This window comes from Benincasa hispida, chromosome 6 (genome assembly GCF_027475165.1).
Source record: "Benincasa hispida cultivar pf3 chromosome 6, pf3_genome.v1.1, whole genome shotgun sequence".
In the NCBI taxonomy this organism is placed as follows: domain Eukaryota; kingdom Viridiplantae; phylum Streptophyta; class Magnoliopsida; order Cucurbitales; family Cucurbitaceae; genus Benincasa; species Benincasa hispida.
In genome coordinates this window covers 13,383,893-13,411,016 of record NC_143483.1, presented here as the reverse complement: position 1 = coordinate 13,411,016, position 27,124 = coordinate 13,383,893, and the positions used below count along the sequence as shown (strand labels likewise).

The 27,124-nt window shown below is 30.7% G+C and overlaps 2 protein-coding genes across 3 annotated transcripts; both read left to right on the top strand.

Moving 5' to 3' along the window:
• The first annotated feature begins 403 nt into the window (after nucleotides 1–403).
• On the top strand, nucleotides 404–5,825 carry LOC120080118 (S-adenosyl-L-methionine-dependent methyltransferases superfamily protein). 2 transcript variants are annotated; one of them, XM_039034680.2, is made up of 9 exons: nucleotides 404–634; nucleotides 713–954; nucleotides 1,038–1,202; nucleotides 1,304–1,486; nucleotides 1,709–2,303; nucleotides 2,669–2,781; nucleotides 2,909–3,129; nucleotides 3,599–3,933; nucleotides 5,441–5,825. In XM_039034680.2, the coding sequence occupies exons 2-8, from the start codon at nucleotides 715–717 to the stop codon at nucleotides 3,912–3,914; spliced, it is 1,833 nt and encodes a 610-aa protein (XP_038890608.1). In that variant the 5' UTR covers nucleotides 404–634; nucleotides 713–714; the 3' UTR covers nucleotides 3,915–3,933; nucleotides 5,441–5,825. The 2 variants fall into 2 exon arrangements, with proteins under 2 accessions (XP_038890608.1, XP_038890609.1); XM_039034681.2 differs by having other exon boundaries at nucleotides 485–954.
• Nucleotides 5,826–25,055: 19,230 nt separating this feature from the next.
• Nucleotides 25,056–25,895, top strand: LOC150035428 (uncharacterized). The gene is made up of 3 exons (XM_090314313.1): nucleotides 25,056–25,139; nucleotides 25,231–25,289; nucleotides 25,373–25,895. The coding sequence occupies exons 1-3, from the start codon at nucleotides 25,056–25,058 to the stop codon at nucleotides 25,893–25,895; spliced, it is 666 nt and encodes a 221-aa protein (XP_090170439.1).
• The last annotated feature ends 1,229 nt before the right edge of the window (nucleotides 25,896–27,124 follow it).

Genomic DNA, 27,124 nt, shown 5'->3' with positions numbered 1-27,124 from the left:
TCTATTAAGAAATATTTGAGGTGCTGAGTTGAGTTCTGAAGTCTGAAGGTTAGATTTAATAAGTCTCTGTTTGGGGTGCAAAGTTGTAAGATGAAGTTCTTAATAAATGTGCAGAAGAGGGAAAGAACAAAAATAAAATTTCTCAATAAATGTGCAACATTATTAAAGTTAAGTTATTTAACACCAACTTATAAAGGCAATGGTTAAACACTCCTTTAGTGTACCAATAATAAGAAGGTCTAAATACTAGTTTGGTCTCAATATTTTTTGTTTTGATTCATTTTGGTTCCAGTACTTTTAATTTTATTGTATTTTGGTCCTTGTACTTTAAAAAAATGACGACTTTGGTCCCTTCGTCTTTCTTTTACATTCATTTTTAAGAGATTAGAATGATCATTTTTATAAATTTCAAATACTAAAATGAAAAGAAAAAAAAATCAACTAAACTTAAAATATAAGAACCAAAATATACACGGATCAAACTATCATTCAAACCTATTAAAGAAGAGAAGAAGAAATTTATGAAAGATTGACGTAATCAAGAATTCTGGGCCCTTTGGCGATGGCGAAAATACGATGAACAGTCGGAATTAACTCTTACTTGAACACACCCAATCTCTTCAGCGTCAGAACGGTAGCTTCATCTTCTGAATCTGCTGTGGTTTTCTTTTCGTTTCTTTGAATCTTCACTCAGATTCTGCCATTGTTGCAGTAATGAAGCACAAGAACCAGTCCCTGTCCTCCACTCGCTTACTCAAGCTCCTTCTACTCGGATTCATCATTCTTCTCGCCCTCCTTTGCCTCTATTATGGATCCTCTTTCGCACCCAGCTCCCGTAGATCTGATGAGGAAGATTCCGATCCTCTTTTTCCTGGCGACCGTTTCAATCACGATTTCGACGATTTGCATGAACATCGTCGAGACCTCAATCTCCACGTCCCTGAATCCATACCTGTAAGTACCACTACCTTTTGTTTCTATTTATTTATGAAAGTTAAAGTTTGTTTACTTTCAATTGTTTTTGTTTTGGAATTTAGATCTGCGATGAAAGGTTTTCGGAGTTGATACCTTGTTTAGATAGAAACCTTATTTACCAATTGAAATTGAAGCTGAACTTGAGTTTGATGGAGCATTATGAGCGGCATTGTCCTCCTCCTGAACGCCGCTATAATTGTCTTGTTCCTCCTCCTACTGGTTACAAGGTTGGTTATATATGTACTTATGCTAAGAAATGGTGTTTTTGTTGAAGGGTTTTAGCTTATTTTGAAGTTTGATCCCGACAAAATTATAATTAGAGTTTCAGATCCCAATAAGATGGCCAAATAGTAGGGATGAAGTGTGGAAGGTAAACATACCACATACACACCTTGCACAAGAAAAATCAGACCAGAACTGGATGGTTGTGAATGGGGATAAGCTCAATTTTCCTGGAGGTGGAACTCATTTTCACTATGGAGCTGATAAGTATATCATTGCACTTGCGAAGGTGAGTTGTTTTTCCGTTCTCAATCCTTGATGTACTGTATTGAAAGAGAAAAGCATAAATAAAGTTCAAAGTAATCTCAAATTTGAGTAATTTGACAGCTTCCGAACTGTCAAAATTTGTTTCTATGCTTAGTCTTCTTTCTGCAAGTAAGTGAATACTGTGTGTCAACCCCTAGAGTCTAATACATGAGATTCATGCTTAATATCCTTGTTATGAGTTCAGATGCTTAAGTTCCCTGGTGATAAACTCCACAATGGTGGAAATTTACGGAATGTCCTAGATGTCGGCTGTGGGGTTGCAAGTTTTGGAGCATATCTTCTTTCACATGATATTATTGCTATGTCATTGGCTCCTAATGATGTGCATGAGAATCAAATACAATTTGCACTTGAGAGGGGGATCCCATCAACTCTTGGTGTTTTGGGAACAAAAAGACTCCCCTATCCAAGTAGATCATTTGAGTTGGCTCATTGTTCTCGATGTCGAATTGATTGGCTACAGAGAGACGGAATCCTGTTATTAGAACTTGACAGGTTACTGAGACCTGGAGGTTATTTTGCTTACTCCTCCCCTGAAGCTTATGCACATGATCCAGAAAATAGAAGGATTGGGATGGCTATGCATGACATCCTGAAAAGGATGTGCTGGAAAGTTGTTGCCAAAAAGGATCAAACTGTCATATGGGGAAAGCCAGTGAGCAATAGCTGTTACTTGAAAAGAGAACCGGGGACTCTTCCACCCTTGTGTAATTTGGATGATGATCCAGATTTGACTTGGAATGTGTCGATGCAAGCATGCATATCCAGATACACTGCAAGTGAGTGTAAATGCTTTCTAGCCACATGCTCTTTTATTGACCGTGTGAAGAGTTTTCCTGTTAAATGATCCTCCCAGTTTTAGGTGGCTTCATCTTTTCTTCTTTTTTGTTTTAAGGTTTATAAAAATATTCTGATTTATACTACTCTTTTCTGAAGAAAGTTTCAAGCAGTACATACACAAGAATTTTAATGTCGTTATTAAGTAACGGAGTTGTGTTTTTCAACAGATTCTGCCATAATTTTTCTATTAATTACAGCTCTGTATTTCCATTTCATTTTTTTTATGTAAGCTTGTCGTTGTTGCTTCTTGTGTGCACCTAGACGTTCTTTTGCATTATTCTCTTTTAACATATCAATGGAACAGAAATGCACAGGCAAAAAGGAAGTGGACTAGTTCCTTGGCCACAGAGACTTACTTCAGCTCCTCCACGTCTTGAAGAAGTTGGTGTCAGTGCAGAAGAATTCAAAGAAGACAGTGTAAGTTTCTTAATAGATGTCATCTCATCTATAGTTTTTGAGCATTATCAGCAACAAATGCTGTTTCATTATTTACCACTTTTTCGTCATATTCTAGAAACCTAATGGAAAGATTCAATTTATGCAGACTGTTTGGCAGCTTAGAGTGGCAGAATATTGGAAAGAAATGAGATTAGTCATACAGAGGGACTCCATCAGAAATGTGATGGATATGAATTCCAATCTTGGAGGGTTTGGTGCTGCACTAATTAATAAAGATGTCTGGGTGATGAATGTTGCTCCTGTCAATTCATCTGCAAAGTTGAAGATTGTTTATGATAGAGGCTTATTAGGAACTGTTCATGATTGGTAATGCACTTTACCCGGTCATTCTCAACTTGTCTTTAGGTTTCTCTGTGCTGTACTTTCCTTCTTACCTTTTCTTTTTTCATGATACTGGTTGGTTTTGGTGATTGAATTTACTAATGTTCATTGACTTTTTCTTGATTATTTAATATAATGATTTCCCCCATTGCCATGTTGCTATGGATTTTGACTGAAGCAAATACAATACATGCCATGCCAAGCATCTAGTTTACGATAAACAGCTGGATGAAGCTGATTTATATACGTGTGTGCGTTATCTGGCTTTACGTTTTAATATTTAAGAAGTTGCACCCACTTATTCCTTAAATCTTAAAATAAGGTCTATAGTCATCAGGCCCTTACATTTAATATTTGGGAAGTTGCATTCACTCATAATCCGACTTTGCATTATATTTGCTACCGTCCTGTTTGTGTTCTTTGCTTATCCAGATTCCTTGGTTTTCTTTTACAGGTGTGAAGCATTTTCCACGTATCCTCGCACCTACGATCTTCTTCATGCCTGGGCTGTATTCTCAGAAATTAATGTTCGTGGATGCAGTATGGAGGATCTTTTAATCGAAATGGATCGGATTTTAAGGCCAGATGGGTTTGTCATTATACGAGATGTTCCGTCTGTCATAAACTACATACGGAAGTATTTTACAGCTTTAAGATGGGATGGATGGTTATCAGAAGTCGAACCTAGAGTCGATGCTCTTTCCAAAGTAGAAGAAAGAGTTTTAATTGCAAGAAAGAAGTTGTGGGAGAAGGAATTAGCATCAGACTGATATTTGCTGCATTTTTCAGGTAGATATAATTTATTTTCCTTTTGTGAATGAAGCATGTTACTGCGTTGACTCAAGTCTCATTCTTAGTTTATTGGCCTCTGCGGTGATTTTTTCTGAAGCTTGAAAAATGGTCGTCTTTCTTTAGAATTGAACTTTAAAAAAGATTAAGGATATATAAATTCGCAACTATAGTAGAACAATTGTAAAATAGGCTTAGGAGACTGCTGTACTTCAAATCTAGAAATTTTCTAGCACACAGAAAACTGTTAGCTTCTTTCATATCTAGAAATTTTGTATTTTTTCCCTTTTATTAGATAAGAAACACTCCCATGAGGTGGGGTTCAAGAAAAACACTTCAACTTGAAACCTTGAATCTTTTTATTTTCTTTTTCTCAAGATTAAAATATCATTTTGATCCTGTACTTTGATAGTTATTCTATTTAAATTCCTGGACTTTCAAATGTTCAATTTTACTCCCTCTACTTGTTTTCATAAAGCTTAAAAACGATCCCTATGACTAAATTAAGTTCTATTGAATTTTTTTTATTCCCTCTCTCTCTCCCCTCTCTTCCCCCTCATCTTCTCCATCCTCTTCTTCAATAACTTTTTCTCTTCCCATTCCTTCTCTGTCTTTTTCCCCTTTTTATTCTTCTTCTTCGCCATGCCCTTCACCACTCTTATGTTTTTTCCATCCTCCCTCTAAAACAAATATAACCAAAAACGAAAACACAAATATCCATCAAATTCACACTCCATGTAGCTCTATCCACAGAGAGATTCTGCAAATTTTCAAATTTTCATTCCCACAATGCACTAGACGCCCTGATTTTGAAACAAAATTCAATTCCTAAAATCAAATTTACCAAAATGAAAAACTTCTCTCTGCCCTAGCGTTGAGAACCCATTACAGTCGAGAAACAACAAATTAAACCATTACCCCTTCAATTTCATCATCAACCACACCCTTCATCATAAATGCACGAACGCAAACGGACACCCAACCCTATCGTTCCAAATTTGGGTTTTTTTTTCCTAGCTGCGGTCGAACAATAATGCAATAGACCGCGACAGTGACAACGAGCATATGGTCGAGATAGGAGTAGTTGACTGGTGGTGCGACAATGAGCATCATGATTGAGGAAAGGAGGAGAGAGAATGAAGAAGAAGAATAAGAGGTGGAAGTAGAAGAGGAAAGGAGACGAAATTAAAGAATAAAAAATAATTCAATATTTTTGACCTGGTGTGACTTTGTAATTTCTATCCTATTTGGCATATTTTATTATTTTCCTTCACCAACTCAACTGATGGTTGAACTTAATTTAATTATAGGGACCATTTTAAAGCTTTATCAAAAGTAGTGGGACTAAAATTGATTATAGTACAAAAGTAAAAGGATCAGGGATCAAAATGATATTTTAACCTTTTCTCCCAAATGAGTTGGATTTCTTTTTGGTCACCGGTAAAGTAAGAATTAATAGTTCAAGGTTGTTTACCTGGTCTGTAAAATGTCAGTTCTACCCTTGTAGGAAAACCAAGTATTACATATTTATGTAGTCCTGGGCTCCCAGTTGAAAAGGAAGATTGGCGAGCTTGGATCCAGAGATATATTTGTATTTGGAGTGGCCATTTTCGCATTGACTTTCCCCAGTTATCGTTGCTGAAGATGAAGATGGAATGATACAAAGTGCCATGAAGATACAGTCATTTTGCAGAAAATGTACGAAATCAATGAGATACAATGACAAACTAGCTCTTTTTTTTTTTTTTTTTTTCTCATAAATATGCAAGAAGATTTATGTTTGTTGACATTTTTCATTTTTTACCAAATAACTTTTGGTAGGAGTGGGCTGGTAGAACATTTTCTTTTTGTTTTTTTAATTTTCTTTTTTATAAATTTTTTTTAACGAGTAACTACATTGGAGAAATTTAGATTAATATTGTAGTTTTCAAAACTAATTAGAAAAATATTGTAGTTTGAAAACTATTTAGAGAAGTATTATAGTTATTTATTTATTTATTTATGTATGTATGTCGAGACTTGAACACTCGACAAAGGCATGTCGAGTGTTGAACACTCGACAAAGACATTATTTTCGACCACCATTCTCTAAATATAAAAAAAATATTGATCATTAATCCAAGATCCGAATATTTGGAGGGCTCTTTTGACCAAACAATTGTTTGGAAAGTTTTTTTTTTCTTGAAATCCAAAGAATTTTTCTTACTTTATACATAACATAGGTTATTGATTCAACATTGAATAAAAAAAGAAAAAAAATGAAGGTGAAATCCTCATTTTTTTTTTTTTTAGTTTTGATGTTGTATTTTTAATAATAAATAAAATCAACATCCTTAACTTTTAGGGGTATTTGGCTCACCAACATGAGTTGAGTTGAGTTGGTGCTCATTGTTTCACCCACCAACTTTAAATGTTTGTGGAGTTGAGTTGTATATTTTACCAACTCACCATTCTTCCCATGTTTCCAATTGCTCTACCCATTAACCACTGTTACTCTAGGAACTAATTTTGAGTTTCGACAACCACCTCTGATGACAACTACGGCGACCAATTTTGGGCTTCAACAACCACCTTTGATGACAATTTCAGCGATGAAATTTGGACTCCAACAATCAATTCTGGTCTCCAACAACCACCTCTGGTGATCCAACTCTGACGACCACTTTCGCACTACCAACTCCAACGACCAATTGGCTTCGATAACAAACTCCAATGACCAACTCCAACTATAAACTCAAATGAAAATCACCTCCGATGGTCACCTTTGAGCGACCAACTTCGACGACCAACTCGGGCTTTGATGACAAACTCCGACAACCAACTCTAATACCACCTTCATGCAATTAACTTCGGGCTCCGACAGTCACCTTTGACTACAATCTTCAGCGAAAATCATCTTCGATGAACTTTAACGATCACTTTCGCTCGACCAACTTCGAAATTTGAAGACCACCTCCAATGACAAACTTCGACAACCAACTCCAATATACCTTCATGCAACCAACTTCAGACTCTGACAACCACCTTCGACTACAAATTCTAGCAAAAATCATCTTCAAGAATCAACTTCCTAAATTTGTAAAAAAATATTTTAATTTAATTGAATTCACATATCAAATGAGTGCTAGGAATATTTAGACGAAAAATATGTATGTAGTTAAAAAATATGTAACATATAACAAAAAAAACCATAAAATGAAAAAAAAAAATCCTACAACATTTTCCAACAAAAATGAGTGAAAATTAGAGATTTATTCTTTGATGATCATCCAAATTTTGAGGGAATGAAAGTGAATTGTTGAAGAAATGTGGTGACATTTCATTGGTTGTTATGATAATGGGGGAGATTTAATTAAAAAAAATCATGACATAGTAAAAATATAAAGCAACAATAGGAAGAAAAAGAAAAAGAAAATGAAATTCATGGAGAAAAATTAGCTAGTATCAAAAGTTTTTATTTCACTTTGGTTTCTCATTTTATTTAAACATATTTCTACCATAAATATAATGAGTTAATTGTCGTTCATTACTAAGAAAGAAAGAAAGAAAGATAGAAAAAATTAAAAAATTAAAAGAAAAAATTGAAATCCATATTTTATTTAAACAAAGATAGGTAGAATTATTGAATAAAAAAGTTCAAAAAACTGCATCAAATATCCATATATATGAAATTTGCACCCCAAACACAGACATATGAACTCAGACTAAATAATTTTGCACCTTAAACACAGACATGAACAATATATGAACTCCATATGAACTTCAAATCTCCTATCTCAACTCTGCACCCCAAACAGCCCCTTAACTCTAAGAGACATCATAAAAAATAATTTCTCATTCATGTTTTCTTCCATAATTTAAAAATAATAAAATCTAAATTAAAATGTTCAATCCTCTTTTTCTTTTTTTCTTTTTTTTTCTTTTTTTTTTTTCTTTTTTTTTTCTTTTTTTTTTTTTTTAAGTTTGGATGTTGTTGTATTTCTAAATAATAAATAAAATCAATATCCTTAACTCTTAACTCTAAGACATCATAGAAAATAATAAATTTTCATTCACGTTTTCTTCTATAATTTAAAAATAATAAAATGTAAATTAAAATGTTCATATTAATACAACTATTTAATGTATCTCATTCATTTAAAAATAATTTTAAAAAAATCAATGTGTCCCACAAGACGGATGTTGTCGATTTCGAGTTGATTATCGTCGTCGACTTTGAACTTGAGGTTGCTATGATTCCTCTTGGTGTTGCTCTGGTACCTCTTCAGGTGCTTCATAATATAAATATTCATTATGCTTTCCATGGCCGCGCCCATGTTTATACATCTGCGTCATAGGAGGCAATTCTTCTACATTGTGGGCAACCTCATCAAACTCATATTCTTCTTCTCGAACAGGTCCCCTATGTTTAGGAACTAATGGAGGAACAGCAGGTATGTCATACATATAATGTATCTCCTCCATATAGCTCTCGTTGTTGCTGCATATAGCAAGAACTTGGTTTGGATCATTTGCAACATCGCGGAGGCTACTGTTGTTCGATCTCTGTGAATTATAAAACGACTAGACAATATTTAAAATAAATTTAAATTAAAAATAATTAGACAATATTTATTTATGTACCGATGATCTATCGCTACTTCTGGACAAGTACCATAGTGCCTTGTAATATTATTATACCAATTAATGTAATTTTGAGTGGCATCCCTATCAAATTGCCCAATAGAAACCCCATTGCAATAAACCTTGCACGACAATGCCCTAGTACTACCAAATGTGCAACTTTTTCGTGCCAATCTCCAGCTTTTAGGTTGATGTCATGTAGTAGAGGTTCAGTATTACAAGGCGATGAGACATTCTGCTGCAAACCAAATTGTCTCATTACCTTGTTGGAAGATGTCACTCACTAATGTGAAAACATATGAGAGGACTTATCGTCCGCCCATATGTTTTAACCGTTCGTATAGAAATTGGGCAAAGTGTACATAACAGTTTTGTAAGGCTACTAAATAATCTGAAATATAAAATATTATATTAAAAAAATATTAAAGACAAATACATTAAAAATTTGTATAAAAAATTCAATTTGGTTCAGATTAATGTACCTAATTAGGTTGAAGTAGATCAAACATGTATCTGTATTGACTAACTACATGTGTAGTTGTCATAGTCACATAAAAGTTGTCTTTCCACCTATATTTTTAAATTAATAATTTAGATTTAAAATTAACTAGATCGGTCATATAAAAATATTTGTAAAATTAAATTGAATTAAAATAACATACCGAGAACGTAGGCTCATTCAACTAATTAAGCGTCATTTACATGTCAGAGCTGTGGAGCTATTGATGGAAATCGTTCCCAAACCCATAATTGCAACAGTATTAGAGGCCTAGCGATCTCACGAACTTCAGGTTTTGTTGCTTGGCATAGCTGTCTATACAGCCATGCCAAACGTGCTCTACCCCAAGAATACCATCCCACATCATAGAGATTAGCTAACAATAGCAGGAATAAGTGAACAAAATGACTTGATTTGTCAGAAAACAGCCTTCTGCTCATCATTTGTAATATATATGCTCGCGTATATCTCATGGCAGTTTCCTCGTCCGCATCATCGGCATGCTCACAGAATTGTGTCTCTAATCATATCAAACTTAACCTCGATCCTTTAATTTTATCGACAGGTGGGGTCACACTGAGGAACAGTTGACAAACATGCAACCAATCATCATGCATCACTCTAGAGATTGACTCACCGTCAACAGGTAACCCGAACAACAATCCTATGTCTTATAGAGTGATAGTGCACTTTATAGTGGGCACATGAAATGTATGCGTCTTAGCTCTCCACATCTCAATCAGTGTTGTGATGAGATGTCAATTTAGCTAAATGAATCCCAATCTAGCAACTCCATCAAATCCAGCGTACGAAGTAACGGTAGTATTCGAGAGTGGAGTGGGATAGTGTGATGAACAACTGTCTGTCAGCGTCTATAGGATATCTCGGCATTGGTACGATCTTCCCCTATAACTGATCGATGAGTTGATTGATCGTACATAACATTGAGATCAATCGGTCTTGGATTTAAAACCATGATCTAAAAGAAAAAATTATTGTTTCTTGAGTAAACATAAAAATAATGTACAGGTTAATATTATTTGCACAATAAAAATAGTATTTACAAGATAAAAATATTATTTGCACAATTGAAATAGTATTTACAAGATAAAAATATTATTTACATAATAAAAATAGTATTCAAGATAAAAATATTATTTACATAATAAAAATAGTATTCAAGATAAAAATATTAAAAATAAAAATCCCTAACTGTCTGGAGTTTGTCTTCATAATAAAGAACACTTCCTTCGATTATGACTTAACTGATTACAAAACTCATATCGTAGTCGAGCGCTTGGTTCTGTCTAATCCATCTCGTTATGGTATCATCAACTCTTTGGTCTACCAAATTTCCTCAACAACGATGGTCAACATGTAAGACAAACATATTAGGGTGCATGATCCAGTAATCTTCATGCAGTACAGGTTTAAATTGAGGGGAGTAACATGCAGCATACGTTGACAGTTTATAGTAGTTTTCTCAATAAAATCTTCGTAGTTCATGTTAAAATGTGAGCAAACTGTCATAAAATGCGAGTATGGAATTCCAAACGCTTGCCACTTGTTACATGAACAGTACCGTTCGAGCCCGTTTAACCTTAGTATTTGAACATTTCTTCCTTTAGCATTAAGGTTGTGACGTCCGGTCTTCACAGTATGACTGTACTTCATGTTTACTAGATCTTGCAGCCTATTTATTAATTTTTTCGTGTGCATACCTGAAAATTTACTCACTTAGTATTATAAATATATTTGAAACATTTTGTTAATTACAAAAAAAAAATAAATAAATAAAATTACCGGGTGTATTTATCTTCCTGTTCCAAAGCAACCCTTATTTCTTCTTCTTTTTTTGAAGAATGTTATTTGAGCAAGAGCTCTTATCGGCAACATTCGAGCTCATTTGAGGACTCCATTTATGCACTTTGATAGATTTGTCATCATCCACCCATATCTGAACCCTCCATCATATGCTTAAGTCCATTGCTCCATACCAATGTAAAAAAAAAACTCAGACAACTCCGATTTATTCCTTTTATCAATGGTTTTATTAAATTTTTTAATTAACATCCGACACGATAAACATAATTTTTTAATATGTTGAATTTTTATTTTTTATTGAAGTTGCTGACGATATGTCGTAAGTAGAATCGATGATGACATTTTAGTTTCGTCCAACCATTTGCTGGATTATTCACTGCTGAGGTAATGTCAGTATGTCAATGAAATTAAACACACCTCTTCATGTGTAATAATTTCTCTCAAATGTTTCAAGAACCATCCCCATGAGTCTGCAGACTCTTCATCTGCAACGGAAAATGCAAGTGGAAGAAGATGCACGTTTGAATCAATTGATGTAGCAATTAGTAACTTTCCTCGATATTTTTCATACAAGTGGGTACCATTTATCTGAATCACTGGCCGACATCTATTAAAAGCTTCTATACAAGGACCAAATGCCCAAAATACAAAAGTCCTTCAGTTGACGTTTCTTTCACTCTTCACTCCACACGTGTTCTGGGATTGGTCTGCTTAACCATATACAACCATGAGTTAACTTGTATGACTCGTCCCAGTCACCGAATACTTTAACCAACGCCTTTCTTTTGCCCTCCCACACCTTATGGTAAGGAACATGATATCCAAATTTTGTTTTTATGTCGAACTGCAGTTGTGCCGCTGATAGATGATTTTTCTCTTACAGCATCACAAAACTCTAGTGCACTGCATATGACTTTGAGTAAGTTATGAGTAAAAATATGTATGTTGATCAACATACTTAGTGATCTCAAATAAGCCATGCGACTTTTTCTTTGTTGCAGAAGTCTCCAATTGCAACCTTCTTCCCACTTCTTGCACTAAATTTTTCAAATTGGCGGTGTCGATTCCACAACCTCATATGATGCATGATACTTAATAGTAAAACATTTGACCGCGTATTGTAGTATTTCTTTGCCTTGACAAACCATCCCCTTATACAATTGGGTATTGTCAACATCCGTCCGTTTCTGTTTTAAAATCCATATATTGATTGTTAGCCACCATATCTTCATCATCACAAGGTGATGCAATTGATTCACGATCAGGGTCAATACATTGAGTCGATCTTCAAATTGACTAAAGGGTGCATTCAAGTTTATATTCAACTATACCCTATTCACATTTAAGATATAAATGCACTAAATTCAAGAGTGGCATCGCAATTGAGAACATAAGTTCATTGCTTGTTCATTAGGAATAATGATATAAATCTTACTGATCCTGATGGTGTTAGATTAGGATGTCTATTTTTAACTGATTTACTCTCATATCTACACCAAATGGCATCCATACAATTTCAATGAATTATTAAAAAACAAGTCCACTATTCACATTTATGCTAACACCTCAACATAGTGGTTGGTCATAATCAACTTCATCGACCCCATCAATTATATTACCATTTGTAAACAACATAAATCCCAAACATTTGTCCGTCATTTTCTTAAAGAAAAAAGACAAACAATACACTACTAATTATTTTATTAATTATCAAACTTAAATACAAATAAAAACAAACAAAAATATTTAAAAATTAATAATTTTACATTAAACTATAAACTAAACTTTCTTATTAAAAAAAACTAAACTTTTTAAACGATAAACATCAAAGTTAGATACTAAAAAAATCAAATATCATAAGAAATACATAAACAAAATCACAATAATTTTATATTAAACTATAAACTAAACTTTTCTATTAAACTGAATATTTTACTAATTATCAAATTTAAATACAAAAAAAAATAAATAAAAATATTAAAAATATTTTTTTTAAAAAAAAAAAACTTAGTTTGAACATCAAATTTATTAAAAACTAAACGAATCGATATTATTAAGAAAAACAAACAAGAATACTAAACTTAATAAATAAAAAACTTTAAACATCAAATTAATAATTTTGTATTAAACTATAAGCTAAACTTTTGCATTAAATTAAATATTTTACTAATTATAAACTTAAATACTAAAAACAAACAAACAAACAAAAATATTAAAAAAAATTAAAAAAATTAACTTAGTTTGAACATCAAACTTACTAAAAACTAAAAGAATCGAATATGATTAAGGAAAAAAAAAAGCAAACAAGAATACTACACTTCTTATAATAAAAAACTTTAAACATCAAATTAATAATTTTGTATTAAACTATAAACTAAACTTTCTTCTTAAAAAATCACTAAAAAAAATAAATAAATAAACTTTTTAAACGATAAACATCAAAGTTAAACTTTCACTAAATTAATAACTTTTTTAAAAAAATTAAAAACGAACAAAATACTAAATTTTATAACTAAAAAACAATACTAAAAAAAATAGAATATCATATTAAAAAACAAATAAATAAGATTACTTCTTTTATCTAAGATCTAATTTCTAAAATTTAAGACAATAGATATTGTACAAACAAAATCTAATGTCTTCAAAAACAACAATAAACCCTAAAAACCATAACACTAATATTATTTAAAATGTAAAAGAAAATATTAACATGGTAGATCTAACGTAATATTAATAAAAACATTAAACTATAAAAAAAAAAAAAAACTACTAACGTCATTATATCAATATTAGTGAATTCAGACTATTAAAAAACTATTATTAAATTGAGACTAACATGGTAGATCTAAAATAATACATAGTAGACTAACATAAACATGGTAGATCTAAAATATTATTGAATTCAGACTAATATCAATATAGGACTAATACTAAAAAACTATTAACATCAATATATAAAGAATTAAAATGATATATCTAACATAAAATAAATATAAATAAGTATTAAAAACAAAAAAACTAGTAAAAAATAAAAGTTAAACTCACAAATTCAATAGTGGTTCTACTTTTTTTCTTCAAAGTGACAATGTTTCCTTCTTTTTTATGTTATTTGTTATCCGGCAACAAAAACTTCCAAAAAAATAAAATAAAATAATGTTAGAATCTATAACTTATTTTTTAATTAAAAAAATAGGAATTTAGTTGAGTGAACATATACCTCTTTTTGAATATTTGTTTCTCGAACAACAATATAAACTATAAAAAAAGAAATAATAATATGAGAATAGAAACAAAATTTATAATATTTTTAAAAAAAGATAATGAACAAACCTGTATAATTGAAGTGTGGGGATAAGGGATTCACACGAAAGAGAAGAAGAGAAGAAGGCAGCAAGAAGGAGAAGGCAGAGAGGAAGATGAGGCTTTTGGTTGTTTAAAAAACCATAGGTCGAGTGTTGAAAACTTGACCCATGGATTTAAAGTGGAAGTGACTTCAAAGGATGTCGAGGGTTGAGAATTCGACCTATATAGGTCGAGTTTTGAACCATCGACTTACTTTTTATTTTTTTTGTTGGTCGAAACCTCAACCTTCAATTTACTTTAGGTTGAGATTTCAACTATCGACTTAATTCTTTATTTTTTTTCCCACGTCTTAAAATTTTAAAACTACTCCACTAAACACTTTTAAAACTATCCTATTTCACGAATTACTTTTTAAAAGGGCTAACAAGAAGAATAGCAGATTTTAACGGTTCATTTGTAAAAATAGCAATCAACATTTCATTCATAGAAATAGCAAAATAAATTTAAAATAAAATATAAACGAATTTAGAAAAGTCTAAACTACCGCTAGCCATACAAATAAAATTGTAAATGACTTATTAAGAAATATTCGTAATTACATTGTAACTAAAACAAACTATCGGTTGATTAAGTCGAGTTTTTCATCTATGCACCAATAAGAAATAAATGAAAACCAAAAAATTAGATAAAATAAAAAATTTGAAATTGAATATAATATCAAACATAATATTTGAAAAAAAAAATTATATTCGATTTTTAAAAAAGATTACATTCAATTTTTAAAATTCGAAAGTGTAGAGAGATTATTTAGGAGAAAATCATGGCAAATGGAAGAATTAGTTGCAGCCTAACAAAATCTAGATGGGGCATTTTAGGGTTAAAAGAAAAATTAATTACACTATAATTCTGAGGAAGGTTTTGGAGTCATGAAAGATCTTTTAAAAGTTTAATACAAATAAACTTAAAAACAAATATGCCCAACAATACAATAAACTTAGAAACAAATACACTGCAATTGAAGATCACTTAACCAAATCATCTACGTCGCTTTTGAACTTACCCAAAATTCTATAATACTTTTTCTTGGTTCTAGACTAGAATATTAGTTTAGAAAGTGAGGGATGGATTACTAAAAACTTTATCTAGATAATTGCATTCATGAAAAAAGACATCGATTTAGATTGGAGTATGAAAATTTCAAGTAAAAATCATCAATTGAAATTACTAACCAATCATGATGTGGCGTTGATGTCAATCGTTGAGATCTCATTAATAGAAGAGAAACAAAATCTTCGACGATGGTACATCCTTTCCTGATCAAATTGATCAAGGTGAGTAAAAGACCCCTAAGGCAAACAAGTTAATACCAACACCGTCTATATGCTTGACCCTAATGACTCGATAGGAATTACTTTGGAAAGAAGAGACTTTGCGACTTGAACTATTGGTCGTGTAAGAAAAAGATGAAAATTGAAAAATTAGATAAAACAAAATTTGAGATTGAAGATAAGATCAAATATGATAATTGAAAAAAGCAATTACATTCGATCTTTTAGAATGGAGATAATGTAGGAGAAATCCAGATGAAAGCATTTTAGGGTTAAAGAAAAATGGGAACATGTATGAGACTATATTGACTATAAATTTGATGAAATTTATGTTTTACAATTCTTCCCAATGGAATCTTTAAAACAACAAATAATATGATTCAAAATAAAAAAGACTAATTAATAAAAATGAGATTTTTTTTATATCCCATGTTTAAAACAAATTTATAATAAAGATAATCATAAAAACAATTTAAAAACGTATGATTTAATTATGATTAAGAGAAAATATATTATAAATATAGAATGTAGGAAAACTAATATAATATAAGATTTAAAAATCCAAAATAAGATAATCATAGAAAAAAATTTAAAAATAAGATAATATGATATTTTAAATTTCAAACCAAGATTTAAAAATTAGTTGCGGTAGAAGATTGAATATTCAAACTAACTATTAAATTTGATACAAAAATTCAAAACAATCGTTAAATTACGAGATTTATGGAAAATTTGGCGTTGAAAGGGATATGTAGTTGAACAATTAACTACAGTCTCATTAATACAGATGTCAAAATAATTACACTACAATTAAAAGAGAATAAGGGCATTTTAGGATTTCAAAAAGTTGAACTCACGTGGTATCCATTCAAAAGTACTCCGCCTTTTGCTTTTTTTCCAGCTTTTTTTTCCAAATGATAGTGTAATTACTGATATATATACTTAATTATTCATTTGTAAAACTACAATATTTAAATAAAAGGTCCATTAAATTGCTATTTTGTCATTTTACAGAATAATAAATAAATAAAAAGGTAGTGTAGGTAAAATGTTGTAGCTTTAGACAAGTTAAATTTATAATATCAACATGAAGTTTTGTAATAGATTTTATCATTTATGGTGAAATAAAGATATTTTATGAGGTGGTCATTTATGGTGAAATGAAGAAATCTATAGCTATCCCAAGGAAATTGTTGTTCTTAATTAGCAAATTGATTGGTCAACAACCGTTACAATGTCTCTCTCTGGACTTTGGCTTTTCTTCTCCGGTGATATCACGTGGTTGGCTCTAGAGAGTCTACACGACTAGCTTCCTCCACTAGATCCATCAAGTCTTCTTCTCTTGTTTGAGTTTATGTTATAGAACGAGATTGAGCGTCGAAGAGTGAGATCGAGAGCAAGAGGAAGAGAGAAACAATTTGTGAGAGAGGAAAGGGAGCAAGAGGACGAGAGTGGAGAGAGGAGAGAGAGCGAAAGTTTTGTTTTGGTAATTTTACTCGAATTTGTTAAGCGGAGAAAAATCTCCATTTTTTTTCTTCACGAGTCATCCATAGAACCTTAAATTAGATATCTAATTAATTCTTTTTGTATTAAATCTCTAACTTTCAAGAAGTCGTTCAACTTTCCTATTCTATGCATTCAATGTAATAAATGTTCTTCATTAAACATTTTCATTATTATTACGAGTTTATTGAGTTTGGTTCAATCGTTATATTAATAATTTTCATTTACAAAATACATTGGGATGATAAACTTTTAAAAAGGTTGAATATGTCAAAAACTTAATAGCCACAAAGTTCAAAATTTTAAAACTTATTTATATAAAATAGAAAGTTCAAGAATAGGTACATTCAAAAGTTGAGGGATCAAAGTCAAAGTTAGCTTAGCTTTTTGAAGATTGAAGGTTTGATCTCCCATTTTTTATAGTTGTTGTACTTAAAAAAATAGAGGGATCAAATATATAAAAACTTCAAGGACCAAACATGTAAATGAGTTTAGCGATCGTGCATCCGAGGGCAGCTATCACTTAAAACTATTTTTACTGTGAAAATATTTCTTTTGTTGTATGGTTAATTCGAGGTTTTTTATGTTCATAAATACACAATTTATATCACCCATTGCATGAACCCAGTATAAATCAGTACAATAACAAGTAGTACTTAAAATATTCCAAGGTTGATTCTATCGGAATACTTGATGTTTTAAGAACACTAAAACTATTTCACAAAGTTTCCTTCAATGCTGTATAAAAAGTAATTTACAAATAGTAGTGGTTTGGATGTTTAATGCTAAAGCTTCATAAACAGTAAATATAATGAATGAAGTAAGAATGACAAAATAAAAAAAGGTTTGCTAAAAATGGTGTGAATATCAATTGACAAAATGTGTAAGACTTGACCATTAGACTCCCTACACTTCATAGCTACAACATTAATCAGAATATTTTTCAAATCACTATGTTTTTTAGGTGAGAAAACCTGCTATACCCATCTCCAGATGTAGTCTAGAACATCAAATTAGTTGGAGTTCATCTGTGCTAATCCAATGCGTTTACTCTCATTTCTCAATGGCTTCTAATTATCTTTATTATTCTTAACAAAAACTAGTGTAATATTTCTACTCTCTCAGTTGCTTTTAATTTTCCACACACTTACTGAATCTTTACCTCGATTGGCCAGACGGAGAAAAACTATTTAACGGTATAAAGCTTTTAAAGTAAAAAGATGCACATGAGCTTCAAAAAAATATTCTATTAATACTAATAACTATCAAAACATAGGGATTTTAGTCAAGTCTTATACTAGAAATTAGCCATAAATAGTCAGAGTGAAAATAGTTCTGCCAAACAAAATGTTAAAAGATAAAGATTTGAGAGAAAATACAAAGAACCCACATAGTAATCAATTAGTTTTCTATAGTCTTGATGTTGTAGACTATGATAGACAAATGTGACAAATAATACCTTCTTATCCCTGCAGTATTCAATGTTTAGATAGGTCATCTTATCTCTGTAAATTTAAGGTGATTTGATATGCTCAAATTGATGTTACGGTGCTTTAGGATAATATTGGTTCAAAGGATGAAGACACCTCACCATGCTGTAGTATAAAGGTTTCATCAATGTTATGGCATCAATGTTACAACATGTTTGGTGATTTGACAACTTCATGCACTTATGGCACCTTTACTAATTTGTACTCAGATGATAAGTTGATATTTCAGGATAATGATGACCAATTTTTTAGTTCATAGCATGAGAACTCAAGGGATCGAATCCCGATCAGAAGTGTATGAACGCCTTACATTTCGTTTTTCAGTTTAATGAAACAAAATACAACAGCAAGTATAATAAAACAGAGGATAAACATATTTAATTCAACATGCTTTTGAAGAGAATAGAAGAGAAAGAAGAACAATTTCCTACCTTTGTAGATCCCTTTGTCTTCACAAAAATCCCAGGTTTTTTCTCTGCAATGTATCTCAAACGAACAATGAACACCATTGTAAGAGAGACGTCGATGTTCTCTTAGAATCCTAGGGTTAGAAGAGTAGCCTCTAACCCGAGGAGGAATGGTGGGAAGAAGAAAAATGTTGAGAGAGTTTTGGGAGAACTTTGGAGGCTAGGTTTTCAAAGTGAAATCCTTAATTTTAATTTTGGGTAAAAGAAAAAATTTATATGGAGAAGGGTTTACCTCTTCTCCAAGTATTTTCATATTTGCCTTTAAGACTCAATTAATCAAATAAAATTTATTTGATTAATTAGCAAACCTAATAAATAATTATATATATTATATCTAATTTAATGTATATAGTTAATTAATTAAATAAACATCATATGTTTATTTTTCTCCACCTCTCAAAATTAACTAATTCCTTACGAATATGATTCATAAAAAAATAATTATTTAAATCCTATTCAAATATTTCTCTTAATTATAGATCAAATCTATAAATAATCATATCATATCAGTCTCATTAATATGTTATTCTATCGATTGATTTGAACAATTCATATCATTCCTCTTGTATTTCCTTTAGTGAGCTATGAGATTAATTGATTAAACTTCTTTAGTCCAATTAATCAATATTCATTAACTATCGGGTACTCCACTAAAGATCGATAGCTGCACTATTCACACTGTAGATTTATTTCTGTGTCCATGGATAACTAATCAACAAAGCGATGACCCTTCAACAGCTGGGTCAAAATACTGTTTTACCCCTATAGTTACATCTAACTCCTTAAGTACCACTGATTTCTCTAATGAACAAACAGTTTATAGTCCAACAATCAACTAACACCTCTTGGGCTAGTGAGAGGTTGAGGTCTCATTGTTCAAGACCCGAAACCAGCTATTAAGGGAGCAATTTATCTACTTTCAAGGAATGAGAATTGGTGAATTCTATCTTGTGTAGTTGTGTTCCTAACTCCCTAATCAGACAAATCCTCAAAATGATAGGCTTATTGTGTCGGCGATCATGACCACTCTCACCCGATCAAAGGACTGTCATCATAAATTGGAGTTCATAACTCACTCAAGATTAAGGTCAAGTTCTTATGGTCATCCTAATGAAATGTAAGTTTCTTCTAGTAATGGTATTATATAGAGAGTTTATTAATTTCGTGGATCAATCTTATACAAACTCTTTGTATAGATACCCTGTTCACATGTCTCTATATGAACGATCAAGATCAGATCATTTGTAGCACTTTGTAACAATTGTAACATCTACAAAGCAAGTTGTATTCATAGTGTCACTAGGATAAGGTACCCAGTCTTATCCATCTACTATAGACCATTTAGGTTATTACTTAAACATGATCTACCTGTATGTCTCTACATGCATGTTTAAGTTTCATAAAATAACCTTAGATCTTAGTTATTTGATTGAATTAATGCAGTCTAATCGTCAAATAAAATAACTCTAATTTTATTATATAAATAATTTGTGTTAACAAAACTACAGATCATGAGATATACTAGATTTAGGACATCAATCCCAACAAGGATCATGCTGCAACTTTAAATTTCGTCAATGTTATAACATCGATTTTTCTTTAAGTCTTTTCAACAAATAGGTGATTAGACATGTTCAGTTGCTTAGGGGGCGTGCCGGGACGTGGTGGGCCCATATTTGGTTCAGAGTATGAGAACTTCCCACCCATGTTGCAACTTAGAACTCAGGTAGTGCTACAACATCATTTCCTCTACAAATCTGCAAATCTTATTTTTCCAGCAGCGTTTATAGATTCTTATAGCATGCTTTTTATCAACACCTTACATTTTCTTTCTTATACAAATCTAATGGGATTTAAATATTTATTTGTCTCAAAATATGTTATAGAACCAATAAAGATTTATAACTTAAGGGTATAAAACAACTTACTTTCTTAAGCTACCAATGATGCACCTTTAGCTTATTGAAATTTCATTTTATTTTGATAATATCTTCGTTGATACAACTTTGTTTTAGCTATGACCATTTGTTTTCTTACGTTATTGTGTGTTCTTAAAAAAATGCTTATAGAAAAAGCAAAAATTAAAAAAATGTAACATTTAAACTTATATAAATTGGACTTTTTGAGTATTAGAGTCAAAGACTATTAAAGTTTTATTCAGTTTATAAGTATGGTTAGAAAGAACACGAAAATATGTATGAAAACGAGTGATCATTTAACTAAAACGAAGTGTATTGCTTGAGATATGACTAAAACAAAATTGCAAAGCATGAACTGAATGATGGCGCACATGACCTCAACGATCATGCACATGATGTTAGCTATCACTCTGTGCGAACATTAATTTTGTTTTGGTTATATCTTTGTGGATCCAACACTATTTTAGTTAAATGACCACTTGTTTTCGTACATTCTTTCGTGTTCTTTCCAACTATGCTTATAAATTAAGCAAAATGAACCATCATGGGTTGGTCTAGTGGTAAATAAATATAATGACCCTTGATAAAGAGTTAAGAGGTTATGGGTTCAATTCATGGTGGTCACCTATCTAGGATTTAATATCCCACCAGTTTTTCTGACACCAAAATGTTGTAAGGTCAGATGGGTTGTCCCGTGAGATTACTCGAGGTGCATGTAAGCTGACCAGGACACTCACGGACATCAGATAAAAAAATAAAATGTTAAAGTATTTTTACTTTTAAATGGCTTCACAAAGTTTAGACTAAGATCATTTTTGGTATGTGATATGGTAATATAAATGGCTTCACAAAGTTAAAGCATCTTTACTTTTAAATGATCTCATGAGTATGATCGATAACTTCATGTGCGACATCGCTAAATTATCACTTTGCAGTTATGTTTTGATCATATCTCCTCTAGTACAACTTTGTTTTAATTAAATGACCACTTGTTTTCATAAGCTTTTTTGTGTTCTTCTAATAATGCTTAAAACTGAAACAAAATTTGACTTTTATACTCCAAAAGTGAAATTTATATAATTTTAAATATTGTAAGACCATTTACATTGAATATTTTTTCTCAAATGTTGCTCTTTCTATAAGTATTATTGGAAAGAACACGAAAAAATGTATGACCACGAGTGGTCATTTAACTAAAATGAAATTGTATCGACAATGATATGACCAAAACAAAATTACAATGCGAGAACTTAGCGATCGTGCACCTTTCTGCGCGAACGACTATATTTTTTTATCATATTTTTGTTGATACAACTCTGTTTTAGCTAAATTACCACTCGTTTTCATGAGTTATTTTATGTTCTTTCCAACCATACTTATAAATTAAGCAAAATATTAAAACATATTTACTTTTAAATGACTTCGTAAAGTTTAAGCTTAGATCATTTTTTGTATGTGATCTTTTGGTAACATGAGAAGAAATATGAGAAACTCATAAACTGAGAGAGAAGTGAGAAGTGATTCATGATTCATTTAAAAGAGAGAGTAAAATAGTTATTTCGGGCTCGTTTGATAATGTTCCAATTTCCCGTTTTCTATTTACTATTTCTCATTTTTTAAGAAACTGACCTATTTTATAACCATTCATGTTTCTTATTCTTAGAATTTGAGAAACATTCCTAAACATTGGACCTAAATCGAGAAACTACTGTTTCTACTGTTTCATTTCTATTTTATTTAAAGTTGTTTCTAAAATGCATCAAAGTGCAAACTTTGCTTGTTGATGAGAAGGCATGCCCAAAACACCCCTCATCTTTATGGTTCTCAGATAAAATCTCAAGTGAGACTTTTTTATTTTATTTTTCTTTCTTTCTTTTACATTTCTTTTTTCTCTATATTTTTTTATATTTCTTTTATAATTATTTCTTTCTTTTATTTATATTTATTTTCTTTATTATTATTTTTATATTTATATGTTAATTTAATTTTGAATTTTGAATTTTCAAATATTTAGATTTATATATTATTTTGATTTTCAAATTTCAAATTTTCAATAGGGTTGTTTTCAAATATAGAAAAATGAACCAAAATATTTACAAATATAACAAATTTAATTTTGAATTTTGAATTTTCAAATATTTAGATTTATATATTATTTTGATTTTCAAATTTCAAATTTTCAATAGGGTTGTTTCTAATTATAGGAAAATGAACTAAAATATTTACAAATATAACAAAATTTCACTGTTTATTTGTGATAGACCGCGATAGACTACTATCTGTGTCTATCTATGTCAGAGATAAACACACATAATAGTCTATCACGGTCTATCGCAGATAGACTGTAATACTTTGCTATTATTTATAAGTATTTTCAGTAGTTTTGTCATTTTCCCCTTTTTAATATGTATATATAAATATTTTTTTAATTTTAAATTTTAAATTTTGCAATATGCATTTTTATTTTTTTAAAATTTATTTTTGTTTATTGTTCATACATACGAAACCAATTATAATTTTATAATATATAAATTTTGTTTACTAAGATATTCATTTAGGTTCATTTGAATACTTTTACAATCACGACATTTACATAATAATATAAGGGCTGCTTGCAAACATAGACTAATTGGGCCAAACTAATTGTAAATATAGCATTAACCAAAACAAATTATAAATATAAACAAATTTAAGTACAACCCATACAAAAAGACTAAAAAGCCCATAGGCCCACGACCTGATACCCTCCAGCCCATGGAATCCACGACCCGTATTCAATCCCTAACCCGATTTTAAGGGCTGTTTAGCACAAAAACAAGGAAACTTGTAGCACTCCTTTCAGATTTTTCAGATCTTCTTCAATCGACGATTACTCATTGAAATCGATGATTCTACTATCTTCTTCAATCAACCCATTCTTCTTCAAAACCCAAACCCTATGTTCTAAAATCTGCAAATCAACAAAAGAATCCTACCGTCATTGACGATTATTCACTAAAAACTAGTGCGGAATCACATTCAAAGGTAACAAAAAGTATAGTTGCATGACTGTTTTTTTTTTTCTTCCTTTTTTGTTGTTTAGTTGATTGATTATTGTTTGTTATTATTGCCGTTAAACTTTATTGTTGTTTAATAGTGTCTTTTGTTATCGATGCTTTAAACTTTATTATTGTTTGTCTTCAATGTATATTCACTGCTGTTTGTTATTGTTTTTTTTTTTTATTATTAGTGTTTTCTATTGATACATTGCTATCACTTATAGACTTGGAGCATGTTGGATTTCTGTCATCACTGATAAACAAATGTGTTTTTGTTTGGGGTCTATTGGTGATAAATTTCTGTCACCAATAAACTTGAATATTCACTGTTTTTATTTATTATTATTGTTTATTATTATTGTTGTTATTTGTTATCAGTGCTAAACTTTATTATTGTTTGTCTTCAATGTATATTCACCGTTGTTTATTATGTTTTTTTTGTTGTTGATTAGTGTTTGCTATTGATACGTTGCTATCACTTATAGACTTGGAGCATGTTGGATTATTGTCATCACTGATAAACAAATGTGTTTTTGTTTGGGGTCTATCGGTGGTAGATTTCTGTCACCAATAAACCTGAATATTCACTGCTTTTACTTGTTATTATTGTTTGTTGTTATTGCTGTTATTTGTTATCGGTGCTTTAAACTTTATTATTGTTTGTCTTCGATGTATATTTACTGTTGTTTGTTTTTTTTTTCTTTTTTTTTTGTTGATTAGTGTTTGTTATTGATACTTTGCTATCATTGATAGACTTGGAGCATGTTGGATTTATTTTCCATGAAAATAAAGAAAAATTATACTTTCATTTCTATTTATTTGTTGTTTAGTTGATAGACTATTGCTAGCCTGTTTTTAAACTTCGAATATGTTGTTGATCATGGTCTATTTGTGATAAGTTTCTATCGTTGATAGACTTGAAGTGGTAAAGTCTATCAATGATAAGATTATCACTGGTAGACTTCACCACTTCAAGTCTATCAATGATAGAAATGTGTCAGTGATAAGTTTAACATTGATAGATTTCACTACTTCAAGTCTATAAGTTATCAGCTCCATAAATGATAAACTTGAAATGTTTAGTTTGTTAACTAAAGTGGTTATTACTATTCTAACATATTGACAATTATGGAAAGCAAACAACAAAAAAAGAGGGCAAAAAGAACCTTAGAAGTTGAACCATCAAGCAAAAAAAAGATGAAAAAAGAGAAGGTATTAACTATATATTTACTATATATCTATTTCTAATTTGTTCTTTAAAATATTTATATTTTAATAAATATTTTCTTTTTTGTTTAAATAGACAGAAAAAATCCCTAAAGAAAGTTGGAACTCCACTTTGAAAGTCGCAGTTTATGTCAAGTTGGAAGTGATAGACCATATTAGGGGTTTAGATTCTTTGTGTCTATCTTTATTTAAGGAAGGACCATTTGGGCATTTGCTAGGTTTAAAAATGTCTCTACTGATAACAATATTCTTCTTTTCAACTTTGGAGGTAACATAATAGAGTTTAGGTTGAGGGATTTTTGTTTGATTACTGGATTAAATTGTGATGAATACCCTGTTGAAAACGTTTTAGATGAAACTGAAGAAAAAGATTCAGAAATTAGACAATATTTTTTTAGAAATTATACTAGCATCACTAGGGAAAATGTGAATAGTGCATTTGACTATTTTTCTAGTCACTGCAGTGATGAAAGAAAAATAGCAAAACTTGTCAATCTTTATTTGCTAGAAAACTTGTTGATTCCAAAACAACGTCATAAATGTGTGGATTGGAAGCATGTAAAGATGTTGAATGATGAGGAGAAGTTTAGGAATTATCCATGGGGAATACTGTATTATAGTCTTACGGTTGAGTTTTTAAAGAAATCTATTAAGAATAAAAACAAACTAGCTGCCTATCTGCAAGGATTCCCTATAGTTTTAGCTTATTGGGCATATGAAATACTTCCTAAACTTTCTTAAGGGTTCACAAAAAGAATAGGAAATGGCTTTCCAAGAACCTTGAATTGGGAAACAATAAAGCAACTAGATTGACAAGATCTTAATGACAATATCTTCTCGAAACGAAATGTAAGTTTCTAATTTTTCATTATTAATTGTGATGCAAGTCTATCAATGATATTGGTCTATTAGTGATAGATAAATATTAATGATAGAAGTATTATATCTATTGAAACACACAAGTAAGAGGAGTCTATCAGCAACATAGTTTATCAATGATAGACCAATATCACATATAGATAGACTATATCGGTGATATTGGTCTATCAATAATGGGGTCTATCAGTGATAAGCCCACACTGATATGATCTCATTAAACTATGTCAATGATAATTCCTAACTGTGATTATCTGAGTATTTCAAATCTTATAAAAAGAAGGTAATCTGTATACAGTACTAATTAAATATTATGTGTTTAGCTTCATTTAGTTCCTATTGTTGCATCAAAAGAAGAAATGACATCAAAATACTTCAAAAAAATATATGGAAATGGAGGGAAAAAGTTTGGAGGAAGGATAAAATGTTGTAGAAAAAGATAAAAAGATTGGAGAAAGAATATCTTCTTTACAAGAAGATATTGAAGGTCTTAAAAGGCAACACAAAGAAGATGTTGTAGATTTTAAAAAGGGACAAATGAAGATTTTCACTTTGTTACATTCTCTAATGGAAATTGTAAAGAAAAGTGAAAGAAAAACTCAAGAGTGCTTTGACAAGAATCATCCTCCATCTGTGAGTCTAGAAATGATAGATGTCAATGTTGATGCTAAAATTGACAAAGTAGTTTAATTGCAACTACTTATGCCAAGGAGAAAGAGGTAAAATTATTAAAGCCTTCTAGTTTTTTTTACTTTTTTGTTTTTTTTTCTAATGATAGACTATATAAAGTACATATAGTTTACTGAGGATATACTAATATCTACAGATGCATGAACAAAATCATGAGAAAGAGAAGGAAATAGAAGAAGCCAATATTGCTAAAGGAAAAAAGGTATCCATCTAGTTAAATAGTAGGTTATTGCTATTCTGTTTTATACTTTAAGTGTGCTGCTCATTAAAGGCTATCAGTGATAGGTTTCTATCACTGATAGAATGTTATAATCCTTTTATTGTAGTTCAACGGTAACATAAAAAAAGTATACTAACATCTACAATTTTGTGCATTGCTACACTTATATAATATATTATAGAAG

What these genes read in the sequence shown, in the direction of transcription:
- LOC120080118 (XM_039034680.2), top strand. Translation starts at nt 715, where the DNA reads ATGAAGCACAAGAACCAGTCCCTGTCCTCCACTCGCTTACTCAAGCTC. An exon ending in CATATCCAGATACACTGCAA is followed by an intron (nt 2,304 to 2,668) that starts GTGAGTGTAAAT and finishes TCAATGGAACAG; the next exon opens with AAATGCACAGGCAAAAAGGA. An exon ending in AAGAATTCAAAGAAGACAGT is followed by an intron (nt 2,782 to 2,908) that starts GTAAGTTTCTTA and finishes CAATTTATGCAG; the next exon opens with ACTGTTTGGCAGCTTAGAGT.
- LOC150035428 (XM_090314313.1), top strand. Translation starts at nt 25,056, where the DNA reads ATGGAAAGCAAACAACAAAAAAAGAGGGCAAAAAGAACCTTAGAAGTT. An exon ending in AAAAGATGAAAAAAGAGAAG is followed by an intron (nt 25,140 to 25,230) that starts GTATTAACTATA and finishes TTGTTTAAATAG; the next exon opens with ACAGAAAAAATCCCTAAAGA. An exon ending in AAAGTCGCAGTTTATGTCAA is followed by an intron (nt 25,290 to 25,372) that starts GTTGGAAGTGAT and finishes GGCATTTGCTAG; the next exon opens with GTTTAAAAATGTCTCTACTG.